The 16,432-nt window shown below is 36.8% G+C and overlaps 2 protein-coding genes across 3 annotated transcripts in view; one reads left to right on the forward strand and one right to left on the reverse strand.

The window, feature by feature from the left end:
* LOC115414662 (uridine-cytidine kinase-like 1) overlaps positions 1–10,634 on the reverse strand; it is a 39,747-nt gene extending 29,113 nt beyond the window's left edge. For both annotated transcript variants that reach the window (XM_030127897.1, XM_030127898.1), the window contains exons 1-3: positions 10,516–10,634; positions 6,704–6,912; positions 304–410 (exon numbers count right to left, since the gene is read on the reverse strand). In XM_030127897.1, coding sequence (XP_029983757.1) covers positions 304–410; positions 6,704–6,912; positions 10,516–10,604 — 405 coding nt within the window. In that variant the 5' untranslated portion in view covers positions 10,605–10,634. The remainder of the gene's footprint in view (positions 1–303; positions 411–6,703; positions 6,913–10,515) is intronic.
* Positions 10,635–12,768: 2,134 nt separating this feature from the next.
* Positions 12,769–16,432, forward strand: part of slc30a2 (solute carrier family 30 member 2) — a 37,004-nt gene continuing 33,340 nt past the window's right edge. The window contains exon 1 of the mRNA XM_030127899.1: positions 12,769–13,002. Coding sequence (XP_029983759.1) covers positions 12,920–13,002 — 83 coding nt within the window. The 5' untranslated portion in view covers positions 12,769–12,919. The remainder of the gene's footprint in view (positions 13,003–16,432) is intronic.

Consider the following 16,432-nt stretch of genomic DNA (forward strand, 5'->3'; position numbering starts at 1 on the left):
CCACATAATGGCTCTGCTGGATTCAGCCCATAGAGGAAACTGACAAGCTATCGATGTCTGGTCTCGGCAGACAGAAGGGAAATAATTGATATCAACTATTGTATTCAATAGTTTATGACTCAGGGGCTTTTACTTATTATGCTGAAATCAGCACTAATAATGGGAGGATGGGGGTGGGGGGTGGGGGGTGTTGGGACAATTAATTTACACACTGGACTCCTGCTTTGAAATCATAAGCTGATCAATTCTTGTGGAACATCAGGCCAAATCAGTCTGCTGTGTGTTTTCAGCTGGGTTTCACACCTTGTAGAAAGAGTCCATGGAGAGAAGAACCACCCAGGGAACATCCAGTGCCTCAATGATCTTATTGGCTACTGTAGTCTTCCCAGAAGCACTTCCTCCACACAGACCTGAGGGAGGGTAGAGAAGAATCAATTATACCTTGAAAAAACCTGGTCAGAGCTGTGAATAGTCAGATTCATTATGATCTCTTGACTTGATCTCTCAAATAATAGTCAAAGGTAACCAGTTCATAGGGAAAAAAACAAATTACTCCTGCACCACTTCAGCTGCGTTGTTAATTAAATACAGCTATTTTGATCATTGATTATTATTGCAAAAAAAACAAACAAACCCAAAAATCAAAGGTTTTTATCCTTTTTTGTCTAAACTATATTTTTCCAAGTTTAGTTGAATACTGAATAAATTGTCAAAATTATCAGCAGATCAATCAATAGTAAAAAAAAAAAAAGAAGCAAATCTGAGCAATAGAGAGGTATGAGATGATGAATCAAGTAAAAACTGTAAGATACTGTATATCTGGACATGCTTCTTGTTTTATCTGTGAGTGCCTTAATTAAATGTAACAGAGAGGAAAAATTGCTACGTTATGCACTAAATTAACAGTACAAGCCTTGGTACTCAATTCAGATTTATTGCTCAGATTCATTTTTTTGTTTGTTCACATTATTGATTAAATGTGGCCAAAGTTAGATTCCAGTGTGAAATGCTTATGGACCTGAAATTAAAATAAAGAAATAATAATCAAGATCACACACACAGCACAGTGTCATAGAGCAGCAAACACACAACATTTACTGGTTTATTCATAACTTAATGCGCAGCGAAAGGGAGTAAAATGATGAACAGATGATGAGGATGAAGAAAAAAAGCCAGATGTTTTGAAGAGCAATGGCTGCTACTTCTAGAAGTATTATGGGATTTGTTGCCTCATGGTTTGTTGGACACTGGTATTAACTTAATCTCCTCTGTCCCTCCACAGAGCACCACCATCATGGCTTCAATATTTGTATTCAGAGACATTTGAGATTTATAGTAGTAGCCTATATTTGAGATTTGACGCTGTTATAATGCTGAAAAAAATGCAAAAATAAATAAAATCACACACCACATTTTCAATATACATATGTCTGCCTGATTTACACATGACTGAGTAGCAAAAAGCCAAACATTAACAATGCTGTTTTTGATAAATGTCAACATTATTTCGCCACACAAAATGATCTGCAAAAAAGTTACGATGCCAACAGGTGTCTGTATGTTTAATACAGTGACAGAAACTGATCCACCGATACCACTTTTTTCCCCCGACAGAGTACAAGTACAAACAATTGATTACTTGCCGCTACCAAGTACCAATACAAGTACTTAACAATACCTTTACAGTTCTTAGTTACTTCTGAAAATGTGCTTTATCATCATTGTCATTAGTCTGACTGAAACAAAGTGCTGCTACTGACATTTAATGCATTGGAATGAGTGTTTCTCAATCAATCCACCAGAAGACGCTGCTCTAAATTGACCATACTTGTCAAATACCACGATAAAGAGTAAAGTTTTCTAAGAAGAAGAAGAAAGTCAGTAATAACAGACATGGTAATGACAGAGGAGGTAATACTAATGTGGATACTAATGTTGATATTGATATTGATGAGGGTAGTTGTCCTAAATAAACTCGCACAGTCGCTCTTTGAAAATATCCGCTACCGCCACGGTTCACGGGGGTACTGCTTCTCCATCTGGGTACACACAGAGCCTTATAAGATAACATAATGATCTTTATATGGCTCTGGGTACGCATCTGCTAGCTCCCAGAAAACGAACAGAATTACATACAGAACGTACGCAGAGGACAAACAATACGCTCCGTCTGTGTCCATCTGTGTCTTTAACGTAACTTGCAGTCAGCGTTACTTTTGTCACCGTCGTTTATTTTGAAAAATCTCCACACTGCTGACATTACTCCTCGGCCGCGTACTGCTGCACTATGAGGTGAATGTCACGGTGCCGTCAAGTGGTATCAGTGTGCTTGTATCGAAGCACTTTTACAAGTACAAGTATTAGTACACATGCTCAGTATCAGACCGATACCCAGTACCCTAATTAAAGTAATTTAACATTTTTGATTAATATAATACAAACAACAGGCTGCAAATATGTTCTGGTTTCTCATCTTATGTTTTCAATTAAAATAAATTGAATTTTTTAAAAGGTGAATATAAAAAGGGAAGAGAGAAAAATGTTACCACAGATACAATACAACTCTGTGGGAAATACTGAGACAGACCTTAGTCACATATGAGTAAAAACCAAACCAACAAAACAGATTCAGTCCATTTGTCACTGCAGACTCAGACTCCTAAAAAAAAAAACAGACATACTGGCACCATAGTCACCAGTGCCCAAAAGTTAGTCTGAGCCCAGCTTTACCTCAATCGACCTCCAGGGTTAAAGACCACAACAGTAATCCTTCAGGACAACAATCCTGGGAACCGGGCCAGAAATACGACGAGGAGGTGAAAAACAGGATGCATTTGTTGGAAAAGGCTGTGTGTTGGTGTGTATGTGTGTGCAGGAACCCAAATAGCCTACGGAGCAACTCTTGTGGTATAAACAACTCACAGTGAAGTGTTGGAAAAGGGTTTATTTTTTTCCCTCTCAGATAAGACCCATCGAAGTCAGAACTGCTGACTGAAACGCTGAGGGAAAACACTGCAGTGCTCCTCATTTCTGTGTATGATTAAAGCTTATTGAATACTTCTTCTCACTTGTAAATTTCATTTAACAAAAAACCCCTCAAATTCTATTACCTGTAATCTACAGATTCACAGATGACAAAGTTTGACCGTATCACCCAACATTGAAGGCTGGCCACTCAAACTGCCCGTTATGCCTGATAAAACAGCCTTTCCTATTAGCAATAAAACCCAACTGTAGAGATAGCACACAAGCTTTTTGTATCTATGACGCTCCACAGTGTTTTCCTCCCCTCCTGACTCCATTTGTTCATTCATCCATCTATTCCTGCCAGCCCTGCATCTTCTGTCGCCCAAAGCTCCTCCTTTAACCCGTGCTGTGCTTTTTACTTCCCTCTCCTCTATCCATCTTCCAGTGACCTTTACATAATGCCTAGGTGATCTGCTGGTCAATTCAGTGAATGGTATGGTTTGACTTTAGATGTACATGTAAACTGTGTAACTTGAGTAACAGCACAGCTTGCAGCAGTTTGGTCGACAAAGACCTAAAACTAATTAGAAAAGTGGATTTCATCAAAGACACATCGCATTGTGAACAATAATGCCCCACCAGAGAATTTCTGTTCTGTACATTCTCTAGTGGGTCAAAGAGATAGTGCTGTCGAAAAGATAAAGCGGTGTACATTATAGGCTTATAGTCTAATTTTTGAAATCACTGTAGTTGGGGTCTGTGTTATCTGTTTGTGTGATTATCAGGGGTGTAAGAAAATACCGGTTCCACGATATATTTCAATATTTCATTTCATAATACTGTATTGATACTAAAAAGTACTGTATCAAAATTTTCAGGAATTTATTCAAAAGCAGACATGGCAGAGGTTAATTTCAGTTTTTCTTTTTTTGTTATTTTTTTTGGGAATCCTGCAAGCTCTTTTGTTTATTTATTTATTTTTATTTATTCACATGGGTGTTTTTGTCATATATATTTAAATATTCACATGGGTATTTTGCCCTTTTATTATACATTCACGCGGATATTTTGCTCTTTTATTTATATATTCACATGGGTATTTTGCTCTGTTGTTTGTATACTACAGAAGTAGTATTGTGATATTTCAGGTTATGCATAGTTTTTTGAAATTGATAACACTGTTGTGTTAAGTAATGATTATTTCAAGTACCCTAAAAGCACTTTTTATGGTCTAAAAGAGGCACATGTTAGTTCCTTTGTTGGGATTGCACAAAAATGATGTTATGATGTTGAATGATTCAGGGACTGTCCACTATGCATTCTTTTCACAACTAATACAATATGAACATTTGAGCAGGATCTTAAACTGTATTGTCTGTAAAACATAATTTTATTAATTTATTTTTTAGTGTGTGTGTGCGTTTTTATACTGGTGAAGCAGGATATTAAAACTTTATTTATCAATACACTCTCCTTGTGATACACTCAGACCATCACAAGTAGAGCTAAGATAATCAAATCTAGCAGTAATGGTAGCCCAGACAATTTGGAGTCAAAATATCAAAGTTTGAGGCCACGGGACGAAGTGAAAACATAACGTGCTACACACTTTTAATACCCCTCAGCCAAATATAGTGTAAGATTCTGCTGAAAGTTACTGCCCTATAATTTAGATTAGATTGTCTTTGTGTAAAACCTATCACATACATATTAATATTTGAAAGTATTCAGATACTATAACTGCAGAAGGCCATTTGACCTTGAAAAAGTAGGTCAAGGTGACCTATTTTCAAAAGGCTTCTGCTCCATGCCAAAATGCATCCACATAAATTTGGTGCAGATATCTCAATGCATTCTTCAGATAATGTGATTATGTCGTTGAATGGACAGATGGAAGGACAGACAGAAACAACTAAAACATTACAATACCCCTTCGGCCAGAAGTTGGCTGAGGGGTAATGACTTGAAACTTAAGGAGCTAGAGACATTAAATGCATTCAAAGTGATTTTAAATGACTTGTAGGCAGAAACATCTGGCCGTAGATGTTTTGCCTGATTCATCTGAATCATGGTGAAAAACATTATGTTACAATGTTCTGGACTGATCGCCTTTAAATGCAGGAGGACTCTCCTCTCAGACCATCCTCCGTCCACATCCACGTCCACAGTCTGGTCCTTTAACTGGAGCCACGTGGTCCAAGTACAGCTGGGTGTGAAATTGTAACTAGTCAGTGCGGCCCATTGACAATAACAGATTGCCTACTAAAGATAATGTCCACCTCTCCCTCCACGTATTCCCACTCAAGCTAATCTGATGTGTTTAATCATGGGACATTGGCTCAGCGGACATCAAACACACAACACACATATGTGCAGATGTGCACAGGCTAGTGTTTGTCACGGTTCATTTTACTGCTGCTAGGACCTGTCCTGAGGAAGAAATCACATACAATATACTTACTCAGGCGAACACTAAGAAGTTGACCTGTTTTAAAACTACAAAGGTTCACAAAAGCAGTGCAATATGAACCTTTAGGTGTTATAACTTGGCAGTTACATGTGTTTCACAAAAAAAAAAAAAAAAAAAAAATCTACTTCTCAGCAATAATTACTAGCTGATTTTCAAAGTGTAATCCTCAGAGGTCAGCATTCAGTTTTGGTACAGTGAGGAAAACAAAGCAAAATAAAAATGAGAAATGGCAGTTCCTTAACATTAATATTATATCTATATTCAGAAGTATCCAAATACTGGCGTTTTGCATGAAAACAAAAAACACCAAAACAAAGTTGTGTCAAAACACTGACTGTAAGCTCAAAGGTGTGAAATACATGTGAAATAAAAATAATATAATAACTGAATAAGTGCCTAAAGGTGACATGTACTTCACAAACAGTCAGGGTATGGACTGTCTATATGGGGGTAAGATGTAGTATTTCTACTTTCAAATATAAAATAAAAAAATAAATAAATAAAAAAAAATCACATAAAATTATCATCAGAGTGTTAACAAAAAAAGAGCTGTGAAGTTCTGCCAAAGATGCCAATGTACTGGATTGTAGAGATATGAACTGAGTCCATTCACAACAATGAGCCGGGGGTTTGTGTGGCCACTAGAGGGAGTAGTGAGTCACTCTGCCATGGTGAGGAAAACTAATGCCACAGGGCCTTTGACCAGTATCAGAAAGTAGTCGGATGAAATGAGAACTAAAATAACTTTTACAGTCAAAGAAGGTGACAAAGAATGAAAAGAATAGAGGTTAATGATGAAATCACAGTGTTTGTTCTGCACGGGGGAGTTTGATTATGACGATTATGACTTATGAAGATAGAGATATAAAGTTACTCTCTAATGCTATTACCTTTGACGCATTTTTGCTGCATTACAATGTCTATCAACCCGATCAGCTTCTAACCACTTCAGGAGAAGATCCAAAACTGGGGGCATATTTGAATTTCATTGCTAAATCCACCATATTTGATGTTTCAATGAAACTGTAGATTTAGTTGTTCAACTCTTGGTTCATTTATTTTTCCCATCACACCTCATCCCAGGAAACTCCAAGACAACTGATGAATGAAACCTGAATGTACATCAAGCGTCAAAGGAATTTAGTAGTTAAATACATTTTTGTTTTAATGTCTGAATCCACAGGGAAGTGGGAGCTCCACTGGATATGATGCATAGAATAAAATGTTCGGTCTTCAGGAGAGTAAACAGGTGTGTTGTTCTCTTACCGATGACGAAGGCCTCTTTGAAGGTGGTACCGGTCACGTTGTACCACGGCGGTCTGCCAGCGGTGTAGATGGTCCGCTTGTTGGTCCTCAGCAGTGGAGGCTCTGTCTTTGACTGACTGGTGGTCCGTTTTCGAGGTGATAATGAAGGGGTCAAAGGGCACCGGGGGACACGGTTTGAGAGGCCATCCAGGGAATCATCTCCACTACCACTGAAGATGAAGAAGAAGTGTTTGAATCACACTGCAGTGGATTAATTTACGGTATTTCAGACATGAGTGATCCATACAGCCATCACATTATGCTGTAGGACTCATCAAATACAGACCTGATTTGATTCAATACAAATTCACCCATGACCTTCAGGTCCTGTCATGGATTTTCTTTTTTTAAAAATCATTTGAAAATGTCTAAGTTCATAGGCCCAAGATAAATATTTAATAATGGCTCAATGCATATTTAGTAGTAACAGAGATTATAATGTGACTTCAGAAAAAGAATACAGAAAGATTCTTTCATGTAGTTTTAAATCTAGATAATTAAGTTTAGGACTGCTGCGTCAGCTGATAGTTTACATTAAAGCTCTGTTAGTTTAGCTCTGTTTTCGACAGAAAACAGCCAGAGCAAAACTACAGATCACCTCTGTTTTCTGTAAGGTTTATGTTGTCAATAGATGAACTACAGATCTGTTTGGAAGTGTCCAAACAAGGTCAGAACTGTCACAGTTAAGTCTGAACTGTGGCTCAACAAACAGGCAACTTGGCAAAGATAACAACTTTATACCTTCATAAGCCTCACTATCAAACACACCTGTGTAAAGAAATACTGTGATGTCAGCATCAAACACCTTTCTTTTCATTAACGCTGTGTTCAGTGGTGAAAACAACAAATCTTAATTCTAAACACCCTGATCATAATTTTAGGTCAGTTTTTAATATCTGAAAGTAAAAAATACTACATATAGCCCCATTTAAGTCAACACATTACAAATAAATGAACTAAATGTGAATGTAATGGTCTGTGAAAAATAGCAATTTAAAAAAAAAAAAAGTCTTAAATGACACAGTAATCAACACAGCAATGAACATTAACACTTTCCCATAAAAGATTTCACAGAAACTAAAATAATTCTTCTTTTCCTAAGTGAGTTACAATGTTTAGACTCATTTACTGAACACCCTGCTGCTGTTTGCCTTCATGTCTTCATGCCTGCCATCAGAAATGCCTTGTAAGCTCATGGTCGACCCCTTGTTGCTGCTCTAGTTTAGGCATTTCTATTTGTTGATGCATCTGCAGATGCCACAAAGGTGAATTTAGCAATAACAAATTCAATCTAAAAACTAATTCATGGAGAGCCTGTGGTACAAAATACATATTTTTAATCTTTTGGATTCTACTAAAATGTGCCAGTTTCAACCCTTGTGAAGCTGCAGATACTCTGTCCTGTAGAGAGGTAAGAGGGAGTGTGTTCACTCCCATAACTCCCTCTGATTATTCCTCTCCACAGTGAAAACTCTTCTGTCGGTGTGGTTGAGGGGGAGGGAGGGGGACCTTTCCAGCCCTCCCCAGGAAATCACACCGTTGCCCTGAAAGCAGCTTGACACAGTGTGGGGTCGCCGTTCACATGAGTAAGGCTGTCATCACTTGGCTGGGATGTGTCATGACTACATACCAACTATACTCACACAGCCCTGTATTCTATTACATTTTACATTAACTTCTGTGCTGTTTAATACTGTCTTATTAATGACATGTTGTAAATGTACACTTCACCAAGTGCAACGTCATTAAAGTAATTTAGTTGTTTTTATGAACTGCCTGACTTCCCTCCCTCTGCATTTGTTTGTAGTTTATTATGGGGAAGAAACAAAAAATAATTTTTTGTAAGTGTGGCAATGTGAACTGTGTACAAATTAAAGTTTAATTATCAAAATTTATGCTTTCTTAACTTTAGTGATATTTTAGTACCCAGAAAAGAAAACAAAAAGCCTTTCAGGGACTGGCTATAGATCAGACATCCTACACAGTCAGTTAGTTGCAGTAAATCAGAATTAATGTTCCCACAGCCTATATATTTTCAGGAGTGAAGCAAATATAAAAACTCACTAATTTAAAAATACAGAGAGACTAGTACTTGTCACCTTAGTTGCTAAATTTCTTTTTAAAGTACAAGTATCTTGGAGTACATACAAATAACCTTTAAATGTCAAGAACTAAACTGGTCAGCAAACTAAGGGGGCTAATGGGGGCTAAATACTGGAACAGTCTGTCACTCACATTAACCTTTAATTCTGTTGTTCTTTTATTGTTCGATTTGTATGCCTTAATTGTGATATTTTTCTCCTACCTGCCCAACGACTCTAAATGTAAATTAACATGTTGATTCTCATCTGGCATTTTTATATCTGGTGGTGTCTCAATACAGATGTTCAATAATGTGTACTGTCCCCAGCAAATAAAGGAATAAAAAATGTAAAGGTCTGGATGATTCAGTCTCTAAATTCACCAGCTTTGACAAAGAAAAACTCTTTAACACCTCAATCAAAGTAAGAGACCCATACTAGCAGAATACCTGAACTGATCAATGTGAATCACTGAACATCAAACTCAAGGTAGTTAATGATGCTTTTTTTCTTTTAACTTGATCTATATTTTCTGCAAAACTCAGACAGACTATAGAAACCTAATGTTACTCATTGGCCACTAATAAGGCCAGGTTCTGCCCATGCTAATAGTTTGTAGGATATCCCATCAGTGCAGATGATTCTGCAGATCTGATCAACTGATCCATCTCTAACAGAGTAGCAAAATTAGTCCAGTAACTGAAATATCCCTCACCAAAACAATATGAAACCTCAGATTGCAGTGTGACCTTGTACACTGCATTGCTTCAGGAAATCAGTGGCAATACTCAGCCCTAGCCTTTGTTATTTCTCTGGTTTGGCTGTGTTTCTTATTTGGGTTTCCTGCTGTCTGGTTCTTTTTGATAACTTCTGCTGTGTTATAAATGGGACCTTCACTTCAGTGTATATCCAAAATGTAACAGGTGAGTGAATGAAACCCCAGCTTAAATATACACCATGTTTGAAAGGTAATACTGTGGGAAAGCTTGAATGGAAAGGTGCTGATGACATATTAAACAACAGGAACAACTGATTCACAGAGCACAGTGGCTGCAGACAGACACCTGACACCTCCACATCCTCAATGCTACGTGTGCTGAATTCACAAGCAAGTAAAATGCCGCATTAACATGATTTTAAACCAGCAGGGCAACAACTAAACGTTGTCTTTTCTCATTACTTATTAGGTTTTCACCCTGTTATTTATATAATTATCTTGCCTATCCCCTAAGAACACACACAACAGAGAAGACACAGATGAAGAAGTCTGTTTGAGGATGATTACAACGAATTAACCAGATAAGGTAACATTATATTAAATCACATCACACAACCTGCATAAATCGACATTTGATATCACCAAAGTACTGTAGTTTCCTAAAATATAACAGCTAGTGGCCATGGCGGGGACAGAGGAATATAGGAGGCGTAAACGTGCCTCATTATGGGTTTACTTATGCAAGTAGTCTCTTCACGGACTTTTCAGCCTTCCATTCATAGTTGGTTTAAGTCATTAAAATCCTCTATTCTCCCGCAGTGTCTCTTTTGTCTATCTTAGCTAGGCTAACACATTGACGCACTGCGTGGGTAGCTAGCTGAGTTAGCTAGCTAACTGCCGCTACATTTCTCCCCTCCATCGCTCCACAGCGGCGTTTTAAACTGTGCCACCAACACTATCACTTTAATCTCTACCTGTCAGACCGGGACATGGATCTGTCCGCCTCCATCCCTTCATCTGTCGGCTGTTCATCTGGTTTACTGTCGCTGCTTGGTGTTTCCATTTCTACTTCTCGGCGCGGCGCGTAAACCAAACACTGGGTGCGTCATGACGTCAGATGACGCTGACAGATGCTACATTTACAGTTACCGGGAAATTGGGAATTATAGATACAGGTGAAGGTAAAACTATTAATATTCACATGTTTATTTCCGATAGTTCCAAAAATTATATAATTATTCTCAGAGTATGTACTCAAAGTATTGTGAGGTAAAATACTCCATGTTAGTGTTTTATTAGGCCTATATTTATAATATTACAAACATTCCAAACATTTAGCAACATATTGGACATACACAAGATTCCACTGGAAAGAACGGGATGAAAAACTGTGTAATCTGAAGAATTTAAGATGTCAGACCAATTTAGTTCAGCAAAAACTATAGTATTTGTCTCTAAGACGTAGTAGTAGCCTACAGCACAAGAGTCTCAAATTTGTTTTGAAGTTTAGTACTATTTAATTACATTGCACCACTACTTCTCTGCTAATCTCTTAAATAATAATAATAATAATAATAAAAATGCTACCGCAGGTTTTCTGTTTCCGTTATTAAAATGGAGAGTTAAAAACAGAAAAAATGCGCAGTTTGACGTCAGTTTAGACTGGTACCATTTGTTTGCTTATTTTATACTTGATATAAAATATATCAGTCAGTCACCTGTTTGGTGTTATTTATCACATGTGTAATTTGAGATTACTTCAAAACAGCATTTACTATAGATGACCAATATTCACAAGACTGTCTGATGGAAAATAAATAAATAAATAAATAAAATAAAAATAAAAATGTTGGAATCACTTTTATGTAGAGGGTTCATTACTAATGTAAAATACTTGGTACTTTCAATCAGAGACAGACTCACTTGACAATTGCATCCAAATAACCACATTCGGATGCTATTTGTTGAAGTCCCTGAACGCAGCATTGGTCTGGTCCTGATGTGGGAATCCAGGCCTGCTGAGGTGTGTCTGCGATATTCGTCCAGATTCCGAAAATGTGGTTGGACTGTGTTATAACGTGATCTACACATACTCTTTAAATCCATCGATAAATTTGGACTGGGCTGTAAACTGGTTTATTTATTATTTGGTCAGTCAAAGCCAAATTTATTTATTTGTTTATTTATTTTTATCATTTTGTTGTACGTTATGGCTGAACTGTTTCCCACCATTTTATTAACCGTCAGAAGGCTGCATTTATGCTTTCCTTTGACTTAAATATAAATTATATTTCTGTTTTATTTCTTTTTTATTTGTTTGTTTGTTTATTTTTTAACCACAACTCCCCCTGTTTTGTCATGAATGTGTTTAGGCTTTTTTTTTTTTTTTTTTTTTTTTTTTTTTAAACATAGTTGAACGTTTATCTTGACAAATTCAGTTCATGATTTACGCATGTTTCACTGCAGCTAAATAATCAAACTTTATAATGCACGGAGCTTCGTAGAACAATAAATGTTCTATTTTAACAGAAAAAGACAGGCGCAGAGTTTAAACAGACGTTGCTGGAAAAAAGCAACTTTTACGCACGAAAATGATTTGTCCACTTTTTGATACTTCTTTTAAATTGTTTTCATTTGCTGCAGTCAGATTATATCTATTATACCTACATCATGTAACTGGGGGTTCTTTCCTTTTTTTGCCAGACACATAAAAATAAAAATGTGTGTCAGCGTCAAATTGTGCAGTGAAGTGGAACCATCCGTGGGGTTGCTGTGTATTTAATGACTCTTAGGCATTTATTTGACTGTTTTTCAGGAGCTCGTCCATGATTTTTGATCTGGTAAAAATCCTTCAAGGGTTAGGGTCAGATGTATGGGCTTGAGTTCTGCTGTAGATGTATTGATTTCTGTTCAGATTGACGCACGTCCCATTAGGATTCACCAAGCGGAGCTGCTGCTGCTCTGGGATCAGTGAGGCTCAGTCCAACCTCTGGAGGTATTTGGTCCTGTCCACAACAGCAGCTGCAGTGTGCGGAGTGCGCCTCAGCCACTGCTGCCTCTGCAGACCCATGAACTCCGAGCACATTAAGAAACCTCCCCTCACAAGTCCCGCATGTGTTTCCGCCTCCTGACTCTCAACACTGCAATGAAGGAATTTATTCATTTGTTCTGAAGTCTGGCTGCTCACAATGAGGTCTCGGATGACTTTTCCCCGCGTCGACTGAACACCAGGGACCTGTCGATTATCACCTGCAGTATCCTCTAAAGACCAAAAAAATAAATTAATTAATTTTAAAAAAGAAGAGGAAGAAGAAATCACCTTTACTTCTTTTTACCTCTCGTCAATCACAGACTGGACGCACAATACAGGCTGAATAAATGGATAATAACGCAGCAAATTCGGAGAAATCTCACCTGGTACACGACAAGAATGCAAAAATGTATTCTTTAAAACTGCAAAGGTGGGGAAAATGTTTCATTTTGCATGTGACTGCAGGTGCATGTGGAATATAGCTGCATGAGAACAAGTAAAGTGTAAAATATTTGCATGCATTTAATAAATTTAGAAAAAGGTGAGAGGAACTATTAGGGAAACTTTGAAGAAAGTGAGCGATTCACATTAGGCTTTCTGTGTCTTTTAGAGGAAGTCAGCAGTTTGAAGTGTTTTTTTTTTTTTTTCATTCAGTGTCTGCAGGAAAAAGCTCCGTGGTGTTACCGTGTGTGTTTTATGGGAGCAGTTGTTACCGAGGTGCATGTTAAGCAGGCTACTGCTCTTGCGGGGCTGTTGTATGTGAATGAACAAATGCATTTCCATGCTTGGCTTGTTTCTGGACAGCCTGTGACAAATGGCCCCGGGGCCAGTTCACTGAGCAATGCTTAAAACTCATCATCTGTCATTAGAGAGCCATGCAGCAGCAGCAGCAGCAGCAGCAGCAGCAGAGCCATGCAAGTGCAGTCTGCATGGGATAGAAAAAAGAAGAAAATCACCTGATTAACACCGTAAATCAGGTGTTAATTATAGGATCCTGCACAGATAGACTCCCGCAAATACATTCACAGTGACTGCATTATATACATGACATTTACAGGCAAAGAGGTTACTAAGGAAATTATCTGAGTCAGTAGTTTTTCATATTTGAAGAAAACGAGCCTGACAACGACAGCTGATTTATTACTACACACGTATCAGAGCGAGTGGTCAAGAATAAACTTAAATTTAGAACTGTCATTAAAACGACAAAAAGACGGACAAATAATGCATTGTATGAAGTTCTTAAATCTAGAAGTATGTCTTCAGTAACTGAGAAAATTCAACCAAATCAATGGGATGCTGTTTTCCATGTTATTCGATGTTCGATGCACAGAACTTGAATATATTATCCCTTTAATGCATCTATAGCCTATAAATATCCTCTGTTTCACGAACGGAATATAAAAAATATTTAGGATTTTTTTTGTATCAAACTCACTCAAGCGTGAAACCGCATATTTTTATGTTGAATATTAAAAATTGAGTATAAAAAAAAAAAAACAAACAAACAAAAAAAAAGCAAAATGCGTTAAAGGCCTCGTCACGAAAAGCTTCATTTTGATCCATTTTATCAACAAACGATAAATACATGTGGAAAAAATAAACTTTTATTGTTCAAGAAGGTTCTTTTTTTTTCTTATAGAACCAACATTTTTAGATTTATAATCAACACGTGAACTACAAAACAAAAGCTGCGAATATTAACAGATTTCACATTTTTGGAAATAAAATTATTGCGGTCGGCTGCGTCCCATTTAAGTGTGTGTGTGTGTGTGTGTGTGTGTGTGTGTGTGTGTGTGTGTGTGTGTGTGTGTGTGTGTGTGTGTGTGACAGAGACAGACATGTGCATATGGTCACACATTTGGACTTTTACGCATCATTTGCGTCGTTGGTGCGGGCGTACGTGCGCGTGCGCCTTCACTGTATCATGTTTAGGGGTTTTTTGCCCCAGTTGGCAATAATAGTTTTATTTATTTATTTAGTAAAAGTGACATAACTACTTCGTCACATTTATGCCAAAATATTTTATTGGTTAATTTTGATTCTGAATCAGCGGAAGTCAAAACTGAAAAATCATCCTCCATTATGAGGCTGTATTGAGAATGTCCTAAGAACAGCTTTTATTTGGGAAATCCATCTGTTGGGTGATTTATAATGAAAATACACAAAAACACATTTCAGCAAATCTGCAAAGTTATCCATTATTAACAAAGGAACAAGGTGTCAATAAAAGGTAAAATAAAATACATTTGGTTCACAACAACTCATGAACTAAAAAGGAAGCCAAAAAAAGACAATGCTTGTTTTTACAGAAAGTTAATTTGCTTTAGTAAATCTGAAACCATTTTGCATCTAAACCGAACCCAAGCAACTTTGTTTTTGCCCTAAATGTTTTTAAAACTTCTTGTTTTAAGATTTCACCTCAAAATTAAGGAATGAATTTAAGATACAATCTGACTGAACAACATGATTTCAGCTGTTTATTTTTACTAGATCTGCAGAGAAAATGATAAATATCCATAAAGAGATGTTTTTGTCACTGTGTAAAAATGTGGTAAAACATGTGGAGTCACTCAACCAGAACAGGTCTACCATGAAAAACACACCAAAAAGCAGAAGACCAACCAAATCCAACATTTTTACCCAAACTTACCCAGTAATTAAAGCTGAAATCAAAGGCATGACAAACTTGGCTAAAAACATGTCTCCAAAAAAACAAATTTGCCATATGACATTTTATGACACTGAAAGCCAAAAATTGGTGTTGTATAGAAAAAAATGACACCAAAACAAAAAGCATACTTATATATTTATACTAAGTTATATACTTATACCCTTACAAACACAAAATAATTATTAAGAAATGGCAAGCTTCATACACATATTTGTTTAAGAATTATAGATGCTCTCATTTTATTTTAAAAATAACAAGAATGTGTTTATTATTTTACATTTAACCCCTGATTATCACTGATGTCTATTTTATGAATATTGCCATTATTTTGTACATATAACCTCACATCAGTGTCAGTTTTAGTCAAAAATCAAGCCTATTAACATGCAAAATACACAAAATAATCAGGTTTTATTCTGTGAAGACAACAGTCATATTAATTACTAATTCATCACTGTGTCTTTATGATGTTACCCAGCTGTAATACTCCAAAGCTGTTATTTTGGATCATTTGCTCAGTGGTAAATGTGATATTTCTGGAAGCAGATGATGGTGGTGTAATTGGCTGTGTGTTAATGGGAGTCTGGCAGTGGATGCTGGGTCTGTCACTGCTGCAGCCTCCAGAGAATCCCTCCATAAGAACCAGTGAGGCCACCTCCCATTATTTAGAAGAAAGTAAAACCTGTCTTAAATAACTGTTAGACTTAAATCACCATTTCACTTTATATCCCTGCTACACTTTATATAACTGTTTCACTTTATATCAATGCCCTGAAATGTGTGAATACAATCAGAAGTCTTTATTTACAGTATTGTGCAGGAAACTCTTTTAAAACACTTCTTTAACAAGTGTCTTTTAGAGTATATATACTAACCTTAATGTCAACCCAGCTACTAACCCACTGTTGTGTTGTGTTTTGGTCTGTTTGTTTTTTGTCTTCTTGTGCTGTATGTAAAGCTGCTGAATACTTTAATTTCCCTCGGGATTAATAAAGTATCTATCTATCTATCTATCTATCTATCTATCTATCTATCTATCTATCTATCTATCTATCTATCTATCTATCTATCTATCTATCTATCTATCTATCTATCTATCTATCTATCTATCTATCTATCTATCTATCTATCTATCTATCCATCCATCCATCCATCCATCCATCCATCCATCCATCCATCCATCCAT

The sequence above is a fragment of the Sphaeramia orbicularis genome, chromosome 24 (genome assembly GCF_902148855.1).
Source record: "Sphaeramia orbicularis chromosome 24, fSphaOr1.1, whole genome shotgun sequence".
Classification (NCBI taxonomy): domain Eukaryota; kingdom Metazoa; phylum Chordata; class Actinopteri; order Kurtiformes; family Apogonidae; genus Sphaeramia; species Sphaeramia orbicularis.